Source organism: Anomalospiza imberbis, chromosome 1, assembly GCF_031753505.1.
Source record: "Anomalospiza imberbis isolate Cuckoo-Finch-1a 21T00152 chromosome 1, ASM3175350v1, whole genome shotgun sequence".
Lineage (NCBI taxonomy): Eukaryota > Metazoa > Chordata > Aves > Passeriformes > Viduidae > Anomalospiza > Anomalospiza imberbis.
Window position 1 is genome coordinate 13515223 of NC_089681.1, and position 20877 is coordinate 13536099.

General features: G+C 39.9%; 1 protein-coding gene across 1 annotated transcript in view; it reads right to left on the bottom strand.

Annotated features, from left to right (window-relative positions):
• Positions 1-2879: 2879 nt before the first annotated feature.
• Positions 2880-20877, bottom strand: part of DEPTOR (DEP domain containing MTOR interacting protein) — a 74922-nt gene continuing 56924 nt past the window's right edge. The window contains exon 10 of the mRNA XM_068182302.1: positions 2880-4386. Within this exon, the coding sequence (XP_068038403.1) occupies positions 4258-4386 (129 nt within the window). The 3' untranslated portion in view covers positions 2880-4257. The remainder of the gene's footprint in view (positions 4387-20877) is intronic.

Genomic DNA, 20877 nt, shown 5'->3' on the forward strand with positions numbered 1-20877 from the left:
CTTGCATTAGTGGCTTCTTTTAAAAATTAAGCTAGAAATATTTATTTATGTACAAGTTTGGAGAGACATCTAATGGCTTAAAATCACTCAGACTCTCTGGAACATTAATGATATTTTTATCTGCACTGTGAGTATACAAAGGGAATTACTGAATTGGCAGGTACTATTTCTGGTTTTGTAAGTAACACATATAAGTGAAAAATAAAAGCCACATCACTCACCAAAGACATTTAAAAATGGTGATCTATGAAAACCTTTAATGATAATTTTATTGTAAAAGGTTAGTTCACTTTATTTGAAGAGTGGTGTGGTCTAACTGTATTTATGTATGTGACATACACGTGATTTTTCACTTACACAGGCAGTCTAGTTCCAATTACACACTGGGAAGAAAACACTCATAATTGCAACACTTGATTTCTCAGTCTGTCTTGCATTAGACAAACACTTTTTCAAGACATATTCTTTCAGTTTCTCCTGTATCTAAAATTAAAATAATATCTTAAAAAATTAACATTAAAAATTAGTATTTGATTCCCAGAATTATCTGAAATTATCAGAGCATTACTCTATAATTTTATAAGAAAAAGGAAACCCCCATGCGTTATAACTATCAGCACAGAAGATGGGAGTCAATTGCCTCTTCTTCCTAAACTTCAGACTATTCTCATTCGTTTATGTCTATGTTAGTACATCAAGTCAGTACAGAGATTGTCTCTGGTCTGAAGGCCAAGAGGCACCAAATTCAGATCTCATGTTATTCTCTGAACTACACTGGGGCAATTTTCTCAGAGATCCAGACCATGCTAAGGGAACAAGCTGACCATTAAACCAGTAATTCTTGGACAGCATTTGACACATCCCTAGCACTCTAGTCATTAGTGAGGGTATGATCAGAAAATAGAGAAAAGAAGAAAAACACTTTAAAAAACAGTCCTACTGCATGACCTTTTCATTCCAAACCTCGTCCTGAATGTAATCTCATAGAAGAAGGTACAGCAGGCCACACCCACTCATATTTCAGATGCTGCTATGACACAATGTCTTTTTAATTCTGAAGGTTTTATTTTCAGCTTCTATGCAGACAATTAAGTACTGATATACCTGAAGTGGATTATTGCATCATTGTGTGAATGAAATGCCTTCCATGGGACTAGTTGTGGAACCAGTTGTGTTCAATACCATACACATGGTTTTTGATCTTGAAAAAGATAATGAAAATAATTTATCTTTAGGGAAATATGACAGGAAAAAATATTATAAATATTGCACTGATTTAATGCTCCAATTAGCTTAACTGCTACTTGAATTTAATTAAATATTACATTGCTTGAAGATGTCCATAATTAATTTGCAAATGTACATGTACAGAGGAATGGCACTAATTTGAGTGATTAAGGCTTAAAGATTTATTAGAGGATCTTGCAAGATCTACAGTATCCAAAATGAGATCACAGAAGAGAGTAAGTCTTACAAAAATGCTTGTCTTTTTAATGAAGCTATTTCTGCTGATGCCAGAGTTAGTTTTTTAATTTCTGGATTCTTGCTTCATTCTACACTGTGATATTCATGCTATTCATTCAAGATATCTCTTGAAATGCCTCATTTCCGTGAATAATTTTACATTTCCTCTGGCACTTTGCAGGAAGCAAGGTGCTCTGTTATATTTAAAATTCTGTGCCCTCTGAAGTGCATGAGAGTTTGACACTGACTGCTGTGGGATGTCTCAGCATATGCAGCACTGTGTGCAGACAAACTGCAATTTAATTGGAAATTGTACATTTCATAGCTTAATTGTTTACTTTCTTCCAAAATACAAAATTTCATTGCAGACACAATTTGAATACCTTTGTCACACTGAAGAGGGAAAGAATTAATTAAATCCCAGATTGTCAGTCAAGATGAGAACACAATATGGAAATCTCTGTTAAACAGAAGGCAAGTAGCTGTGCTCAAATTGTGATAGAGAGTAATGTATCTTGTGAATCAAGATGCCATCTCCAATCTGTAACATAATGAAATGCACAGATTTCTCCCTGCCCCCATTCCCACCCTTTTTGCTCCAGTCTGAAGTGCACTCTGTAATGCATTATTAAGCCAAATTCTGACCCAGTTTCTTAATTATCTGTAAGCTACAGAGAACTTCTAGCAGAATATTAAATAAGGCAAGAGATGTAATACAGATGAACCCATGATGGCATTAGAGTGAATCATCAGCAATTTGCTAAGAAAATCCTTCAATTGTAATATTTTACTTAGTCTAACATGCAGAATTTATATTTTAAAGGGGCTAAGCCACCAAAACAACCTAGGGGGAAAAAAGGAAGAAAAAAAAAAGAAAATTAAAAAAAAATAGTCATTAAATAGAAATATTTGGAGAAGCATTCCTCGATTCACAAACGCAAAATACTTATAGCATACTGAAACATTTCTGGAACAACAAGATTGTTTCCAACTGTTCTGAGTGGATACCATGGACAGTTATTACAATCTAATATAACATTGTGTGCCCAGCTATTTATTTTGGATGACCTGTAAAATGTAACCCACTGTAGAGTATACATGTGTACCAAAATTTTGGGGAGCCCAATCGGGATTCAGAACTGTCATAGAAGACAGCTTGAACAAACCCTCCAAACACTCTGGTGCCTGGTTAGTACTGAGTAAGCAGCTGCAGTTTTTTACCTCCCTGCACTGCTGCATATTAGTGGAATATGAGAAGTTTCCTTGGTGAAAATACAATCACAGATATATAAAACCAGAAACAAAGAACTCAAGGACTTCTTCCTACAAAGCTGCAGGAATACATGAGTTTGAAGACTTGCTGTATCTCTGAAGTAAAAGTGTTTGAGTGAATGAAAAACATACTGAAAGAGCAATTTTTTAGTGAGAACAACTTTTAATACAAAACATGTTTCAAAATTATTTGAGGAAAAATACTTTCCCCGCCCCAGAATTGGATGATCTGTGGTATGTGCATAAAGAAAGTCAAGCTTTAATTGTAAAATTCAGACAGCAGAGAAAGTCTGCAAAGTGTATAATTTTGTGGAGCAGGATATATTCATTCAGTTCAAAGATCAAAGAAAACCAATGCAGTCCCCTAACACTGAGTTGAAGAGTCATCTAGCTGCAGAATACAGAATTTTTATATATGTTTTTAAAAAATACTTCTTTCATGAAATCATCAATGAAAAAATCCTACTGTATGAGAAACAATAAGAGTCAGTTAAATACAATGTTTTGTTTGTAACAGTGTCAAATGCAGCTCATGAGGGAATTTGGTTCTTTGCAAAACATAAGCTGATTGGAAAGTGCTCATAAGCTTCATGTACATTCAAGTACATTGTTTCAATTTGAAGTCTGCTTTTGCTACAGGAGAATCTGGATGTATCATTCCTTATGCTAACACTGTAAATTTCCCACTACAACCTGCCAAATATTCTTCTTCTGGGAATTAAGGTTCTTCTCCGAAGTGCTGAATAGTAAGACTGAGGCACCTTTCCTTTACAGGTATGGAAAAAAACTCAAAATCAATATTTTATACTCAAGCACCGAATCCAGCACATAAGCATTGAAACCAAAAGACCAATTTCCAAGGGCAGATTTTGTAAAAGACCACACGTTTTTCCATTTTCTTTCTAGACTAACCCATGTAATCAGTAAGGCCCAGACATTCATATCAGACTATCCTCTACAGAGCACAGACACCTTTTCTCATGCATTTGCAGTTCATTTGTGTTTGACTGTAATCAAGCCAGGATTTAGTCAGCTGTCCCTCAGCCCAAGAAGAGAGCAAATGTGACTGCACGTGCTCCAGGGACAAAGCTGGACATTAGGACAATGTTTATCCATGTCAATATCTCATGGAAACCATCTGTGACACCCCAAACCCATAGTGCTTGGCTCTTTCACCTCCTGAAGTGCTTTGATCCAGCAGTGGACTGTGAGGAAATATGCACAGCCTCTTAGGCTGGAACCCATTCTGACCGATGCAGCTATGGCTGGACAGACCACCCAAAGGCCCTGGTCTTGTCTCTGTTGGGCACAGAGAAGTCCATAGTGAAAATAAGCTGGTAGCTATTGTTCACATCTTAGCATAATCACCAGTGCTATTATTAAAGGAAAGAGAGCCTCCTCCCCTAAAAGCAAAATCATGTGTTTAGACACAGCAACATTCTGCTGCCTCGTGTCATGACACTCCATGGCTGCTGCTATTTGTCTCACAAAAATATCCAGTAATAGGGATTTTGTGCTTTCTCAGGCCTCTATTTCTTCCATCACTTCCATCACAATTGTTCGAGGGCCGGTCAGGATGAGGTTGCTTACTGTCCTGTAATCCACATGGAGAACATTGAGGCCATTGACAGACACAACAAATTGGCAAACCTGAGGAGAAAGCAAGCAGCAAAACGAGTTATGCATTAGACTTTATTTTGTTAGGTTAATTACACAGATGTACTATCAACTCCTGGGCAGACAAAACCTCCAGAACTCTTCACATCATCTCATTTGGTACTCTTAAAAGACACCATATTTCTTAAAATTAATCTGGCAAGTTAATTTTCCTTTTTTTTTTTTTGAAACATCACTTCAACTTTCAAATTGGTGGAATTCAACTTTCCAATCTTTGAACTTTTGAGGCTCATCAATAATTTATCAATATCAATCAGTTTTTCTAACAGTAATGTTATTTTTTCGCGTATCGGTGATATTTTATGGTATCAACAGTGCTTTGCAAATATGCAAATAGTGCTTTGCAATATGGCATCCAGCTAAGGGGTCCCCAGCACAGGAAGGACAACTGTTGGAGCAAGTCCAAAGGAGGCCACAAAGATGATTAGAAGGATGCAGCACTTCTTCTATAAGGAACTAAGGCTAAGGGAATTAGTTTTGTTCAACCTGGAAAAGATGAGATTTCTGGGTGACCTTATCGTGGCCTTCCAGTACCTAAAAGGAGCCTAGAAGGAAAACAGAGAGGGACTATTTCTACAAGGGCCTGGAGTAACAGGTCAAGGGGAAAAGACTTTAAGCTGGAATAGAGTTGGTTTTGATTAAATATCAGGAAGAAATACTTTACTGTGAGTATAGTGAGGCACTGGCACAGGCTGCTCAGAGAAGCTGTGGATGCCCCATCCCTGGAACTGTTTAAGGCCAGGTTGGATGGAGCTTGTCCCTGCTGGTGTCCCCACTGACAGCAGGGGTGGGAACGAGATGGTCTTTAAGTTCCCTTCCAACCCAAACCATTCTATGATTCTATGAAGGCAGCTCTGGCTATTGCAGTCTGTTATCTTTAGTTTCTCTTAAACACTTAGAAATCATTTTAGTCAGCTCTTGGTAATCACAGTAAAAATATGCACCATGTTCCAGGCTCAGGGCAAGGTCTGGATGATGACTTCACTAGATTCAGTGCCAAAACCTCCAGCAGTATAACATGAATCAAATGGATCCAAATTTTAAGAAATAATATCATGGAAGATGAAATCAGTACTAGGACAGATTAAAATGTTACTGCGATGTGATTGATTTTAATTTCCATCACCAAGTATGGCTTATTAATTAATTTCAAATATGCTAGTATTTTGTTTGTAAAAGCTATAACAAATACAAACATTGGAGGTTTTGTATGATCATAGGATATTTTCAAGCAAAATATTCTTGCTAGAAATATACTGACCAACATCTCTGTATATCTTGAAACACACAGAGAAAAAGTCACATCAACATTGTAAAAAATGCAGGAAAAGAAAGATAATACTGATTCCTCAAAGACATTAAGATTTGTCTGTATCTAATCATAACATTACAGTGTTTAGCAAAAAGGTCAAAAAGTGCGTGTAGTGTCTAGATCTGTATTTTTAATTATAAAAATATGGAGCCTAAGTGAATAATAATATTGTCCTGATGTTTCAATGGAAATAATACATTCACTATAAGGCTATCTTACCCATAAGTCAGCCTGAGTCTGTAAGAAAGAAGCTATGAAAAAAGTATTGCCAGAAATTTTCATGCTTTATTTTATATGGACACTCTGGATCAATTGTGGGGTCAATTTTATGAGGTTCAACAAGGCCAGGTCCTAGGTCCTGCACTTGGGTCACAATAACCCAATGCAGTCCTATAGGCTGGGGAACAGTGGCTGGAAAGGTGCCCATTGAAAAGGACCTGGGGCTGCTGGTCAAGAGGGACTGAACATGAGCCAGTGTGTGCCCAGGTGGCCAAGAAGGTAAATGGCATCCTGGCGTGGATCAGAAACAGTGTGGACAGCGGGACCAGGGCAGGGATTGTTCCTCTGTGCTCAGCACTGGTGAGCCACACCTCGAGTGCTGTGTCCAGTTCTGGGCCCCTCACTACAAGAAGGACATTGAGGGGCTGGAGTATATCTAGAGATGGGCAACAGAGCTGGGGAAGGGTCTGGAGCACAAGATGAGGAGCAGCTGAGGGAGCTGGGGATGTTTAGCCTGGAGAAAAGGAGGCTCAGGGGAGATCTTATCACTCTCTACAACTCCTTGGAAGGAGGCTGTACTCATGTAGGGGTCAGTCTCTTCTACCAGGTGACAAGTGACAGGACAAGAGCAAACAGCCTCAGGTTGAACCAGGGAAGCGTTAGTGACAGGTCTAGTTGACATGATGGCGTTCGGTCATAGCTTTGACCTGATGATCTCAGTGGTCTTTTCCAACCTATTTGATTCTGTGATATGAGAAAAAATTCCTTCACAGAACAGGTGGTCAGACATTGGAACAGGCTGCCCAGAGAAGTGATAGAACCACCATCCTCGCAAGTGTTAAAAACCCCGTGTGGACGTGGCACCTGGGAACATGGTTTAGTGGTGAACACGGCAGTGTCAGGGTGATGGCTGGGCTTGATTCTATTACACCAACCAGTCTTTTCCAAGAGTAATAATTCTATCCGTCTATGATTTTTCACTTTTCCTATTTAGGCAGAAGCACAAGATAGAAATGGATGTGGGAGAAGTGGGAAGCAGCTCTAGCATCCTCCAGTGCTAGCTCTAAAGGAGATTTTCTCACGTGCCAAGTCACTTAACATTTGTGTGCCAGTAACTTCCCTCTCAAGTAAAACGTGCGGTGAAACGCAATTTGTATTTCTGCAAAATGGACAGAATGTAGCTATCAATTTAAGAAAAATTATAGAGGAAGCAAACCCAATCCAAAAATGTAACATTTCATAAAAAATATCACCAATGTCTTTAATCTCTGCTATTTAGAGCCTTTGCACAGGAAGAGAGGCAGCAGCAGCTCTTGAATGTATGGTAGACTCTTGCATCTTACTCCTTACCCTCAGAACTCCCCTGCAGAGCTGAAGATCCTGGAAGCAGCCTAACTGGTAGCCTAAATGATCACCAAAGTATGGCAATCAGTGATACAACTGAGTAAACTTCCATGGCAGTAATCTTTCCTATATAAGAATATTACAGCTGCAAGTAGCATTGGGAAAATGCTTCAGTTTTTGCATGCAGACAAATCCTTCTAAATTTTAAGGATTTTTGTTGAAAAGGTTACCCGTCATCTTCTGCAGTGTGTCCAATTAGTATTTAACTGGCATGTCTATTTAGTTTAAAATGCAGATTATTGCAGTATCTGTAGGTGTCAACTTCCAGTGATATTTCCTAATACTTTCTATGGCTTTCCAAGATTGTATCAAGTTCTACTAAATTATAGCACTGGCTCTAAAATAATATTTGGGTTGATTTAAAACAGACCAGCAGAAACATTGTCTCTTCTGGCTTAAAGCAATTTTTGGAAGTTGAATGGCTGATCTTTGTTTTACTGTTGCATATTCTCAGACTTCTTGAGTTACTGGAATTCCAACGCATGGGACTCGTGTTTGGCCAGGTTCAATGGATAAATCTGCATGCTGGATCATGGCACAAGCATTCAGGAGCCTTTGGGGAACACCCCTGCTAGAGGAACACACAGTAGGGCTGCAATGGTGTAAATGCAGATGGTACAGGCACAATGTGAACAGCAATCTGGATGCCAAAGAGTGAATTTCTTGTGGAAGACAAGAGCTGACACGTCTGCATTCTCAGTGTGTTTGTTTTATCACATGCCCTTGGCGGTACGATTAACCAGCAATGCGTACGGCTGAGTACAGCCCCCTTCATGCCCTCCTTTGCAGTGGATCCACATGGCTTATTAGCTTCATCATTCCCAGTGGAGAGGATTAGATGCAAGAAGTCCACCCAGGCCATATGAGAAGAGAAATGCAGAGAGGAGGGCAATACACAGAAGAGCACAATCCCATCCTAAAACTGCAGGAAAAGACCCATGAGGAACAGGAGATGGTAATAAAGAGCCAACTGCCCTGGGGGTAGAAAGCACTCTCAGGAGTGCTTTCTGGCTACCCCCAGAGCCAACTGCCCTGGGGGTAGTAATTGCTTGACCAGTGCTCCTGAGGGCTGAGTCTCTGAAAACCCCTGGCTCCCTCACGAAGAAATGTGGAGCCATTTGCTGTGTGCTGCAATCCTGGTGAGGAGAAAGAGGTTTGCACAGTCCTGAGCCCTTTGTTGCGCTGACTACCCTCAACTCACTCAGTTTTCTCTTCCTACCCTGATTTCCCATCCAGCAGTGCATCCAGCAAGGGGAAATGAAATGCAGCGCTGCTTTGTGCATTTTAGTCATCATCAATCCTTCCCCAAAAATGCTCATAGTGTGCATTGCTTTATTGAAGTTAGAAAACAAGCAAAAGCAAGTGAGCACTCACTCACCAGCCCTGACTGAGTATGTCAACCCATATGTTATTATCTCAGGAATTTTCTTAAGGAGACTGGTTTACAAAAACACAATGATTTAATGTTACATTTATAAAAACACATTTCAAAGAGCTATAAGTGCTCAGCTCATAGCTGCAGCTGTTAAGGCTTTGTAACTACAAACATGTAAATTATTTCTGTTGGTTTCCACACATCAGTAACTATAATAGATCATAAACTACAGTTAAAAGAGCCTCAAAGAACCTTTTATTGCTCATTTCCTCATTGCTCTCCAAGGAGACTGACAAGAGATAACCATCCCTTTTTATCCCTCAGACTTTAAGAAATTACACAGCCCAGAATAAATTCCGACCATTTTGTTGGTCAGGATGTGGTGATCTAAAACCACAGAACTAATAATAGTTAAATAAAGCAACACTCAGTGAAAAAAACCCTGCTTTAACAGATTTCAAGTATTTAAATATTCCAGCAATAAGCATTTTTTGTTGAGTATTTCAATTTCCCGCCATTGGAAACAGCAGCACATGGAAGCAGGGATGGCAGACAAAGCACCTCTGCCTTTCTGTGGGTTTTCCATGATGCATACAGAAGGTTTAAACAAATCCAGGTGTCCCCATAAAAAGATAAACTTCAAGTTCAGGCTTACATTTGAACAAAAAGGATCTGGGAACCTGCAGTTTAAAGAAGTTAGCAAAGATTCGTCATGCCATTTACCATCGGACTGAAGATGGCAAGAAGAGGGGAGAATAATTTGTTACCGTAACATTTACTGGCCAAAATCAGGATTGTGCTGTACTTGGAACCGTACAACCCTTCCTCCCCCTCACTGGTAATTGCTCTTTCCTCCACGGCAATCTTTGGCTGCCTGCCCCACCTCGGTCTTGCCAAGCTGCCCTGCAGATGTACATCCACACCCCTTGATTTTCCTGCTGGGACAACTGCCTGCTGGCCAAACCAAGGCCCCTTCCCTCGCAGGGGGCTGCCTGCACCAGGGCTGGACAGCTGAGCTGGTGTTGATGAGGAGCTGAGCTGAGGTTGACTGTGGGATCCTTCTAGGGGATGTCAGAGACTGGCTGCAGGCATGGGTGTGGAATTGTGCAACTGCCTTAAAGCCAATCATTAAAAACATTGCATACCTGTCACTAATTCTTTGTTAGTTCTGCCTCAGGATGACCTTAATATGTATAAATGCTACAGGAATGTTCTTAGAGGATAGGCAGCTAGCCTAGATCCTTGGATAGTCAGATGCTGTGAGCTTTAGTTAGCTTTCCCTGCGGAGCCAAGCCTTGCTTGCTGGACTTTTTAATGCGATATATTTAAAAATCCTTTTAAAATGTTCTTTCTTTTTCTAGGCACACGTTTTTGAAAGATGTTGTGAAAGTTTATGAAGAGCTGGAAATTCCTACTGCAGACTTTGACTTAAGTGATCATTACTGTTTGGGACAGCCCTAAAAAGGCATTTAAATTTATGGATGCAGTGAGTCCAACTGTTCATCTCTGGTACAAAGCAAGTAGCAACCATGCACAGTCAATAGATAATATATCTCAAAACAGTAGGATAAGACCATGATTATGTCGACACCTTAATTTGAGATAAATGTTAAAAAAACCTCTCCAGATTAAGAGGAATACAGCTGCCATGAGGCAGTGTGGCTGGGGGTGGTGGGGGACTGTCCACAGCAGCAAATGTGTGCGCCCCACTCCAGCAGCTGAGGGGGGCGAGGTTCTCCTTCTCAAAGGATTTATCATTTACATTTCTGTGCCAGTATCAGTGTCTGGAATCCACTCTGCTTTTTTTGCTTGCTTGTTTGATTGATTGACTGTGGAGTTTTAGTGGTTTTTTGGTGTTTTGTTTGTTTGTTAATTACTCTTTAAGAAAGTACAAACACTACTAAAATTTCAGATCAAATAGGTACCAAAGCAATCAATGTTACCAAATATAATGCGGGCTTGAAGTTCTCAAATTCAAAGCTAGATTATGAAATGACACAGTAAAAACAGTGGCAAAAATACTGCTTTTCAGCAATACTGATAATTTACCCCATTATCTAGGCAGCAATGGGAATATTCACGGTCTAAAACTGCAAAACACAATGCCAGTACACCCGAGTTTTCTCCTTCAACAGCAACAAGGTCAACCAAACAAAAAGGTTTGATGGGCTCTTTGGAACTGATAGCAGCTCTGGCATCAGCAATTAACAGCATAAAGAGATGTTGAAAATACTGCCACCAATTAATTTCCACTGGAAGTGTGACTATTGCTGTACACATGGCAACTGTATGAAGGAAAATATTTTAAAATGCTGGAGAGAGGGTGAAATCCAGTCTTGCACTAATCTTTTCACTCTGGAGGAGCCAGGATTTCACTCCTGGACTCAAAACAGTGTGGATCCAAAACAGATTTCTAGCAGCTGACAGCACAAAGCAGGCCCACGTTCTGCAGCAAATCAGACCCCTTTGAGACCAAGGTAATTCAGAAGTTATTAGCACATTGCACAGAAAAAAGTCATCCTCATTGGGAAAGTTGTGTCTGAAACGAGGCAGATTCAGTCATCCAGCATAAGACAGACTGGATTGAACCCCTTGCTCTGTTCATCATTTGTATCCACAGTGACTTACATACACTTGGATAGTTTGGAACATACTTCCTTGAGTACTATTTCTTCTTATCATCTGATGTGAAGCCAAAGTCACAAGACAATTTTTACTTTAAGACATATCATTCCCAAAATGCATGAAAAAATGTATTGTTTTTAGTCTCTTAAAAAAAAAAACAACTTATTAGCATCAAGTAAAAATTATGAATTAGGCAAATGTAGGAGTTATTTTCAACCTTGGAAAGTTCTTTAATAATTTTCCTAAGAACAAAAATAAAATCTTCTAAGTATAGCTTCTTTCAGAGCTGTTCAAACAAAAGTGTATTTTGACTATTTTATAGAGTAGAATTCATACCAGAATTGACAATATAACTATTTCAAAAAGGAAAGCATATCCCAGTGGTAATATTTTTGCTTTTCTTCTTGCTAATGAAAACTAAAATTAAATCTATTACAGAGACAGCCTTCTTATATTTCTGTTATATAGATACCCTCAATAATTATAAATAAATGCTTTTTTCATGTCCTACTAATCCAGCAGGGACAAGAATCAGTTGGGAGGTTTGAATAGTTCAAAATCATAATTGTTTCATTACGGTATTCTGAAATTCACTGTGATCTTCCAGAGGAAAGTCCTCCTTATGTGGCCAGCAAACCCATCTGTTTTCTATGTGCATGAGAGACCCATAAGATCGTGATTTCTATTAGATATCAGGCCATGCTCTCAGTAAGAGCCCTTCCTTATGGGCACCCATGAAATCAGGGCTGAAGGGTTAACATTTTGCAATTGTCAGTGACCTGGAGATGTCATCAGCAGGATACCAAATAAATCAAACTTTTCACACTTTAGATACTTTTGAAAGCCCTGAGCCAGTTCTAAAATTTAAAACTTACTCGTTGACTCCTGTGGTAAGGCCACAGCTCTCACCTGGGAAGGTTACTAAATTCCTGAAACTGAGAAGGAAAATGCAAAGGAAAAAAAAAAAGAAAATACAGCCTTTACCATTGCTTGTTTCAAGAGTCAATACAGCTGCTTTTCCTGTCTTGCTGACAGATTTCAGCAAAATTTGGGCAAGGCTTAGGTGCTACAAGAATATAACATCTGAAACACAGCTTTCCAGCTTTCTGAAAGGAGGAAGGGGACATCCAAGCCTCCAACATTTTGAAAGAAGAGGTATCTTTCCAATGGGATCCTTTCCCCCTTGCACCCCCCTTGCTTCTCTGCAGATGCTGGGAAACATTCCTCCCACTCCTGCCTCCCAAGCACCACTACCCTGCAAGCAAACAGATGGAAATCAAGGTGTCATTTTAAAAAATGTAATTTAAATATGAAATGTGAAGGAATTGGGAAATGAGTGAAAGTAAAAAATTCCATTTAAGGCTGTTGTTTTGTCACAAAGGAAAAAAAAGAACTACACCATTTGTACTTTTCATTGCTGTTACCAACTAGAAAGGAGCTATTTACAAGTGGAAAACCACACAGGTTTGCCTTGCCAGTTGTTAGATCTCTTGAATAAATCTTCCCAGCCAATTACCACATCATCACCTTCTACCTCACATACCACATCACGGGTTTGTATACAAATCCCTTAGTGACAACACCCTTAGTGACAATGAGGTTTCCCTCTCTTTAGAGGGTAAAAAGATAATTTTACTTTTAAAAGAAATGTGGTAAAAAGTGTTTGCTTATTAAAAGCTGGATCAGTAATCTGATTTGGGACCTCACAACTCTTTCTGCTCACAGAAAGAGATACACTCAACCTGAGTTGCCAAGGAGTCTGTGGATTCAGATGTCAAACCTCTTTCAAAGGGGAGGAAGGTTCATAGCAGGACTTGGTGCCTGCAGTCCCAAGAGATGCTCCTGTCCCTTTGTGCTGGCTCAGACAGCAGCACACCAAAGGCAGGCACCGCTCCCTTTTCATCCTTTTCATCCCATGCCAGCAAAAATAAATAAATCAGAGGATTTTTCTGCAGGCAAAGTACGTTCCTTGATGTGCCTGACATGATGGAGGAAGGAGATACATATCTGGTTGAAGGCAAAGGGAAAGAGGGAGATGAAAAGGAAGTAAAATAGGATCAACCTTCCTGGCAGAGCTTACACAGACCAGTAAAGTACAGCTTTATGTTTTCAGATAACTAATGTCCCAGTGAAATCAATGGCAAGATGTATGTTATGGTACCAAGAACAAGTGTATGGAGGCAGGAGAGCAACAGTGGAGGAGAGAGAGCACAGAGCTCAGCTGCTTTTACACACTTACACACACAGCCTGCATTTATGCTGATACAGGATTTCTTCTATTTTAATAGGTCACCCATAGCCATAAAGCAAAGGAATCCCCATGCTCAGCAAAGAGGCCAGGCTACAGAGATGCTGAATGTGGTGCCACAGAAGAGCCTTAGACCTAAGACTAACTTCTACATAAAAGCAAACACAGGCAGCACTGAATTTTTTGCTCTCACTCTACTAAGGTTTACACTGTCACAATGGAATGAGGAAAAGAGATGAAAATCAGAGGTCCTAAAAGTTATGTTTCCAGTTAGATTTTTATCTTTTGTATTTTTTTTAAAGAGTTCATGCAATCTTGATAGGATTAGTAAAGTAAAGCTGGAACCTCACAATTCACAACCAACTGCATGTAGCCAGAAGGTTAAAAAATCATACCATGGCCTTTCCTCCATAACTGAGGTTACTGGATGGAACAGAATAAATTGCAGATGTGTGTTCAGTTCTGTAAATATCTCTAGCAAAAGTGTAATTGGCTGTACAGTGGGTGGTGTGGGAGTAGGCAAGTATCCAGGATTTGCATAAAAAAGATTTTGTCTCTTGAGAGAGATGTGTTTCTTGTTCATTCTTTACAGCAGTGTGAAGCTGACCCACTGCTCCGTCAGGGGGCTAGAAACTGAGTACCTGCAGAGCACAGTACAACTCATAGCAGAGAAAATGAACTCCATTTACAGAATTAAAATATAAGTTCATAATTCTTGTGCTCCATCTTGGTCTGTGACTGCAGAGTGGTGTGAATGGTTTGCCTGACCAAGGCTCCATTACACACATTACATATATAATTACATATTTCTTTCACTTTTAAAAAAGAGGCTGAATTTTTTTATGGTATTCCAATCAAATTGGTCTCCAACTGAAAAAAACCCAATGTGAATTAAACAACACAATCTATAAACTGCATAATACAAAAAATTGCATGTAATAAAATAAAATCTATTTTATAACATAATATGGTAAGTCACATAATATAAAAAAAAGTCATAGATTCTCAAGGGCTTCATCATTGGTTCAGACAGCCTCTCCCTACATTCCTCCCTTCCAAATGATGGGAATCTGTGGGAATTCTAGTCCTTTTTTCTTCATCAGGAAGAGAATTAAACCATTGCTGAGCAAACTCCACAGAGTGGATAAATTAGAGAAGGAAAAGAGCTGACCTAAGAGCTCATGAGAACAACTCTTGCTTTGGAGCACGAGTCTCTTGGGCTGCACAAGTCTCAGCTTTGCAAGCGGTGGAGTTTTGCTGACAGATCAACCAAGCAGGAATTATTCACAAAGGTAAATTAATGCTATCTGTACATATCTGGAGAGTAATAACATAAGAACATAATACCCTGAAACACAAACCATCCATAAATATGGAGTAGGGGAATATAGGTCACTGCTTTCCACGGCCCTGATTGGGAATTGGTGTGTAAAATCACTGACTTAATGTGAGTCCCAGTGAGAAATACCCACAGGTAAAGCTGGACCAGGCTGGGCAACATCAGGAAAGCAAGCCAGTGACTGCATGTCTAACTTTATAAGCATTTTTATTGTATAGTGCAATTTGATACCTACCACAGAACAGTTCTGAAAATGTTAAATAACTCACATGGCTAAAGATGGCTCTGGGTAAAATACTACATCAGTGTCAGAAGAACACAGAGTTTAAGCTTAGAAATGACGTCTTTTAATGCTTGGATTGACCTTTCTGTGGTGTTTTGTTTTTTTTTTTCCTGGTATATCTGTAACTAAACTATATTTGCTAAAACAAAACACACATAATGAATAAAGAGCTTTAAAACTATGTATCAATTTACTTACATGGCCAAATATAATTATGCTGAACTGTAGTTCATGCAAGTCCCATATTGGTTAAAAACAGTCATGAAGTGCAAGCAAGGGAATTACAAGGGCAGACAGATTCATGCAAGGCACCCTCAACACCCTCTGGTATCCAGCGTGTCATGAGCAGGAACAGTCTGCGCTGTTTGAGACTAACAGCTGCTCTCTGTTTGCACAGACAAAAGTGCAATTGTTTTTCCATGTGTTTGGCTAGCTAAACAGAGCCTTGGCTTTAATGCAACATGCTTCCCAAATCATTCGCTTATACCATGAAAGGAAGCCACTTTGTGTCTTGAGCAGCAACAAGAAAAGAGACAGAGGGAGAAGTGCAGCAAGAGTCTTTAGAGCAGCAGCTGCGGAGCAGCAGCATCCTTGAAGTGCTCAGGGCAGAGAGCTGAGACAACCACGGACTTGTAAAACCAACAGCATCTGAGGAACTCTCTAAGGAATCAAGTGAAAAGAGTATTGCAAATAAACCAAATAATACAAAATGCTTTTCATCCTCAGCTGAGAGCAAAGGTAGGTCAAAATAACAGCTTTTTGCTGAACTGACCTTTAATTCTATGTCTTTTTTACAGAACTTAGGATAACCTTTTCAAGATTTCAGGCACCCTGCAGATCAGTTTTTCAGATGACAGTCTCTTTAGAGAGCCTGGACTGTCACCTGGGAGTGACCTGCAATAGCCTATGAGGGCTGGAGCATGGGGGAGATCCCAGCTGCTCCATCAGGCACTAGATCTCACCATTCAATGGCCCATAGGCCAAACAGGAACTTGGAAGTTGTATCAAAACACAAGCACAGCCCTGTTTTACAGTGCTGCTCTCTCTCTTTCAAAATGGTTACAGCTGTAAGACTCCAGAAAAAATCAAGAAAACACTTTCACAAAGGGTGTTCAGATACCAGGGTTATTCCATCATAAAGCACTGCTTACTTGAAAAGAATTTTTAAAACTATAATTTATTAAAATAATGTGACTGAATTTAGAAAATCCACTGATCTCCAATAATGAAGCTGCAGAATTTTTGTGTTTTGGATTTGTACTTCCTATTGATGAGAAGGAGCCAACATACAGACACAAGTACAGTGGGTCACTTGTTGCCCAGCAGCATTTTAGGTGACTGGCCTACAAACAAGTTCAATTCTAAAGTCAACCACACCACTGGGAATGCAGAAAAAAGACCACTGAGATATTATGAAATTTGCTGTACTCACATAAGGTTTCAGTTGTTGTAAAGAGGAAAAAAGTTATTTTATTGCCCAGTAAAACTCTCTCTGTTAAAAGAGTCTTTAGGAAAAATCACACAGAGGCATTGGAAACCTAATACTGCTCTGCAGGCCAAAATTTGGGTCTGGGATAAGCAAGTAAAACCTTGTTAAAACTGTGTCCTGTAAGTTTGGTGGGGGGGAAAATTTTAAAGGAGAAATTTAGACTCAAAAAGTTGAACTCACTATTTTTATATTTCACCTGGAAATTCCCACTGTCTTGATTCTTTTCTCTATAGTGAGCAACGTGGATCCTGTTGTTCAAAACCAGGTCTGACAATCATAAAAATAATTTTTCTCTGTTTTCTTTTGTGTGTGCAGTTTGTAGCTCACATCCTGCTGGCATGACGCTTGCGTCAATGTTCCCAACTGCATGGTGGGGGGCTTTCCCCTCATACTTTTCACAGGCCAAGTTTTGATTTCTTCATCATAGAACAGTTCTAGATAGTCACAGCAAGCACCTGGTCTCTAGTACAAGATAAAGGTGACTGATGTTTTAGTCAATTTTATGTCCACTGGCTCAGAAGAACAGAGGCTCATGATCCACTGAAGCAAGCACAGTCCCAGCGACCTAGTGGTGGCTGTGCGCTCTGAGGCTTGCGCACAAGGGTGGGGCTCACTTAACCTAAAACAGCTTCAGAAGTTCTGCAGCCTCAGAAGAGATTTCTTCAAAACAAACTTATCCTTATACAACTCTGTGGACACAGAAACAAGGCAAACCAAGGAAACAAGCACAAAAAAATGGAGATCCACCAAAAAGAGTAGGAATGTAGGATGAAATTCTGACATGTCAGAAGATAACAGGAACTTTATAATGGCTTTTAAAGAACTAAAGTTCCACAATTAAGAGTCTAATGATTTATTAGTGAAAAATGGAACAAAACAGGAGAATTTTCATAAAGATCAGCAGAGACTGGAATATGGTAACACTGGAAATAGAAAGTGTCTGTCTGCAGAGTAGTTATAACCTGGGCAGGGGTGGCAGGGTGGGATGTCACAAACAAAGTATCTGGAGTTAATACAAACACAAATTTCAGGAGAGGGAGAAGGATAGCTTAGAAAGAGGAGAACTGTACAAACTGACATTTGAAACCTGGGGAGCTGTAACCTTGCTGCATGGGAGTCATTGGGCTCAGTCTGCAAATTCTCTGCTCCGAGTCTGGAAAACCTGGACCTTATGCTGTGAACCACGGGTCCCACAAGGGAAAAAAGAAACTTTAGCAATCTCATCTGTACAGCTGCCAAAACAGATCTGCTAATCAAATGTTTTGGTTATGTTAGAGAATATGTCAGATTTTCTGAAATTTTCCATCTCTATTTAAATCCATACCACTTTACAAGAATTCTAGAGGGAAATGGTCAGTATTGCACAGAGGGTTTGTGAGAGGAATAAGAGAAGACTCCAAATCCAAACTGTGACTTCCTTGTGGCCACCATGGGGCAGGTCCACCAGTAGCCCAGTGGAACAGTGTCTCTAAGAGCCTCCTGACATGAAGGTTCAACAATGGCAGGGCTTCCAAAATAGAGAAGGAATAAAATGGACAGAGTAGCTGGTGAAGTGAAGGGGCAGAAGAGAGATATCCGATTCTGCACTGGGATTCACAATACTGAGGAAAAAACTTTGATTACATCAATTAACCTAAAGACACTGTGCTAATGCAAAGGACGGTCAAGGACATAAAGACTCTGTTGTTGCACTTGTAGCAGTCTGAAATGAAAGCAAAGGACAAATTTGCCAAACCTTGTCTCCTTCTGGCAACTAAACAAAGTTCTGGCAGTGACACACAATGCAGCTTTCAAAACCACGTTCTTCTTCAGCTAGAGAAGCCTCTACTTTGATGAGAGGGCTGAATTCACAGAACTCCCAGAAAAGAGGAGGTGGGTGCAATGCAATTTTCTGCCCAGTCCTCACAGAACCATGTTACTGTGATAATTTTCATGGCATTAATCCCAGTATTGTAATAGTAACATGGTTTTTAAGGAAGGTCCAACCTGTGTAGAAGTGCTAAAAAAGATTCACTCTAAAAATTTGGGAACTACTCATTGAGTTTAATTAAATACACACAGGGAAACTGGAAAACCTGGGACAGTTAGGGATGCATCACCACAGCTCATCAGCAAACTACTTGAGCAAATGTTGACCACAGACCAAGAAGAGAAAGCAGACAGAGCAGCAACATCCAGGCACAGATTCATTCACTGATCAGGAAAGCATGGTGAGTGCTATACATGTTAAAAAGTTGTCAAGCACAACCAGTCAAGAACTCATTTTTGATGTAAGTATTTTTACATTCACAAATATTTGATCTCTTCCAACTTCTGTTGAATCATTATGCTACTGACTAGTACAACCCTACTGATTTTTTCTTTAGAGTCTTTTAGAAAGTTTTCCACTAAGGATTGAATAAATAATAATGAAAAAACCATCCAAAGTGTTCATCAAACTGTTCAACATTATGTTCACCATTGCTATGCTCTTAACATGTCCTAATGTCCTGGTCCTGCACCTGGGAAGGAACAACCCCATGCAGTACAGGGTGGGGACCAACCTGCTGGAAAGCAGCTCTGCAGGGAAGGACCTGGGGGTCCCAGTGGACAACAAACTGTCCATGAGCCAGCAGCATGTCCTTGTGGCCAAGAAGGCCAGTGGTATCCTGGGGTGCATTAGGAAAAGCATTACCAGCAGGTCAATCCTGCCTCTCTACTCCACCCTAGTGAGGCACATCTGGAGTGCTGTGTCCTGTTCTGGGCTCCTCGGAACAAGAGAGACATGGAAAAAATGGAGTGGGTCCAGGGAGGGCTACAAAGTCAGTCAAGGGTCTGGATAATGTCTCTTACAATGAAAGGTTGAGGGAGCTGGGCCTGTTAAGCCTCAAGAAGAGATGACTGATGAACCTCATTAATGTCTAGCTAAATGGAGGGTACCAAAAGGATGAGCCAGGGTCTCAGCAGTGATTCCAAGAACAGGACAAGAGGCAACATGCAAAAACTGAAGCACAAGAAGCTCCATTTGAACACAAGGAAGGACTTCTTTACTGTGCAGTGATCATGCACTGGAACAGATTGACCAGGGAGGCTGTGGAATCCTCCTTACTGGATGGGCCCAGTCCTGTGCAGTGTAGGATGACCCTGCTTGAGCTGGGAGGCTGGACCAGATGACCTGCTGTGGTCCCTTCTAACATGACCCATTCTTTGATTCTGTAATGTAACATCCACTCTTCTCAAGCATGATCTCAGTGATGTTTTAGGCTAATGCTAGCCTTGTCGGTTCACTCTCCAATCTCCGTGATAGATAATAGCAGATAAAATCTGAAGCCCTGGTTACTGCTGCATAAAGTGAAAGACGGAGTCAAAACATCTTTGGATTTTCTTTGGTTTTGCAAAAGCAGACTGATTTTATAGTAAAAAATCAGCTTTTCTTAAAATTAGATTTTTCTAAAATCATAGATGCTTAAATACAGCTTCCACATTTCTGTGGAGGAGAATGGACCTTTATCTTGTAATTTATAAATAAATACTATCAGAAAATGAAGCACTTACAGAGATGTGTTTGAAACTTATATATATACATTTATATTCAAGCCCTACAACAGTGGCATTCATTGTGGGTAGTACTAGTGCATGTTTAGCTCTGCTGCTTCTCTATTTATGGACAAGCTATGAAAGCAGTTTGTCAGCAACTTTTTCTGAGTGTTCACATTACCAAATACATCCATTCTCAACTCACTCTAATGTAATTATCGAATTCAGCAGTGAGCTGATAACACAGCTAAAGGAAAATCCCAACCTGCCTCAGTGTTTTCATGCTGTAATTGAAAACAGATGGCAACTCGTGTAATTTATGCTTTTCTACAATCAGTAACATGTTGGTATAAGATAAGAATTCTAAGACTGAATTGCATCTGCTTCAACAACACCATATGCTAGTGCACAGCATAAATATTTATCCAAGCCTACTCCATCTTCTCATTTAAAGCTCAATTCCATGAAAGAAAGGAAAGTACCCTTCAGATAGCTTCAATTAGCACTGAAGCATTCCTGGAGCGCTTTGAAGGGCTAGAGGGCCCAGCACCAAACACTGAGGTATCTTCTCTTTCCTAAACTTTACCGAGAGAGTTAAATAGAGGCATGTACCTTGTGCCTTATTGATACAATATAAATCCCAGTTTTCAAGCT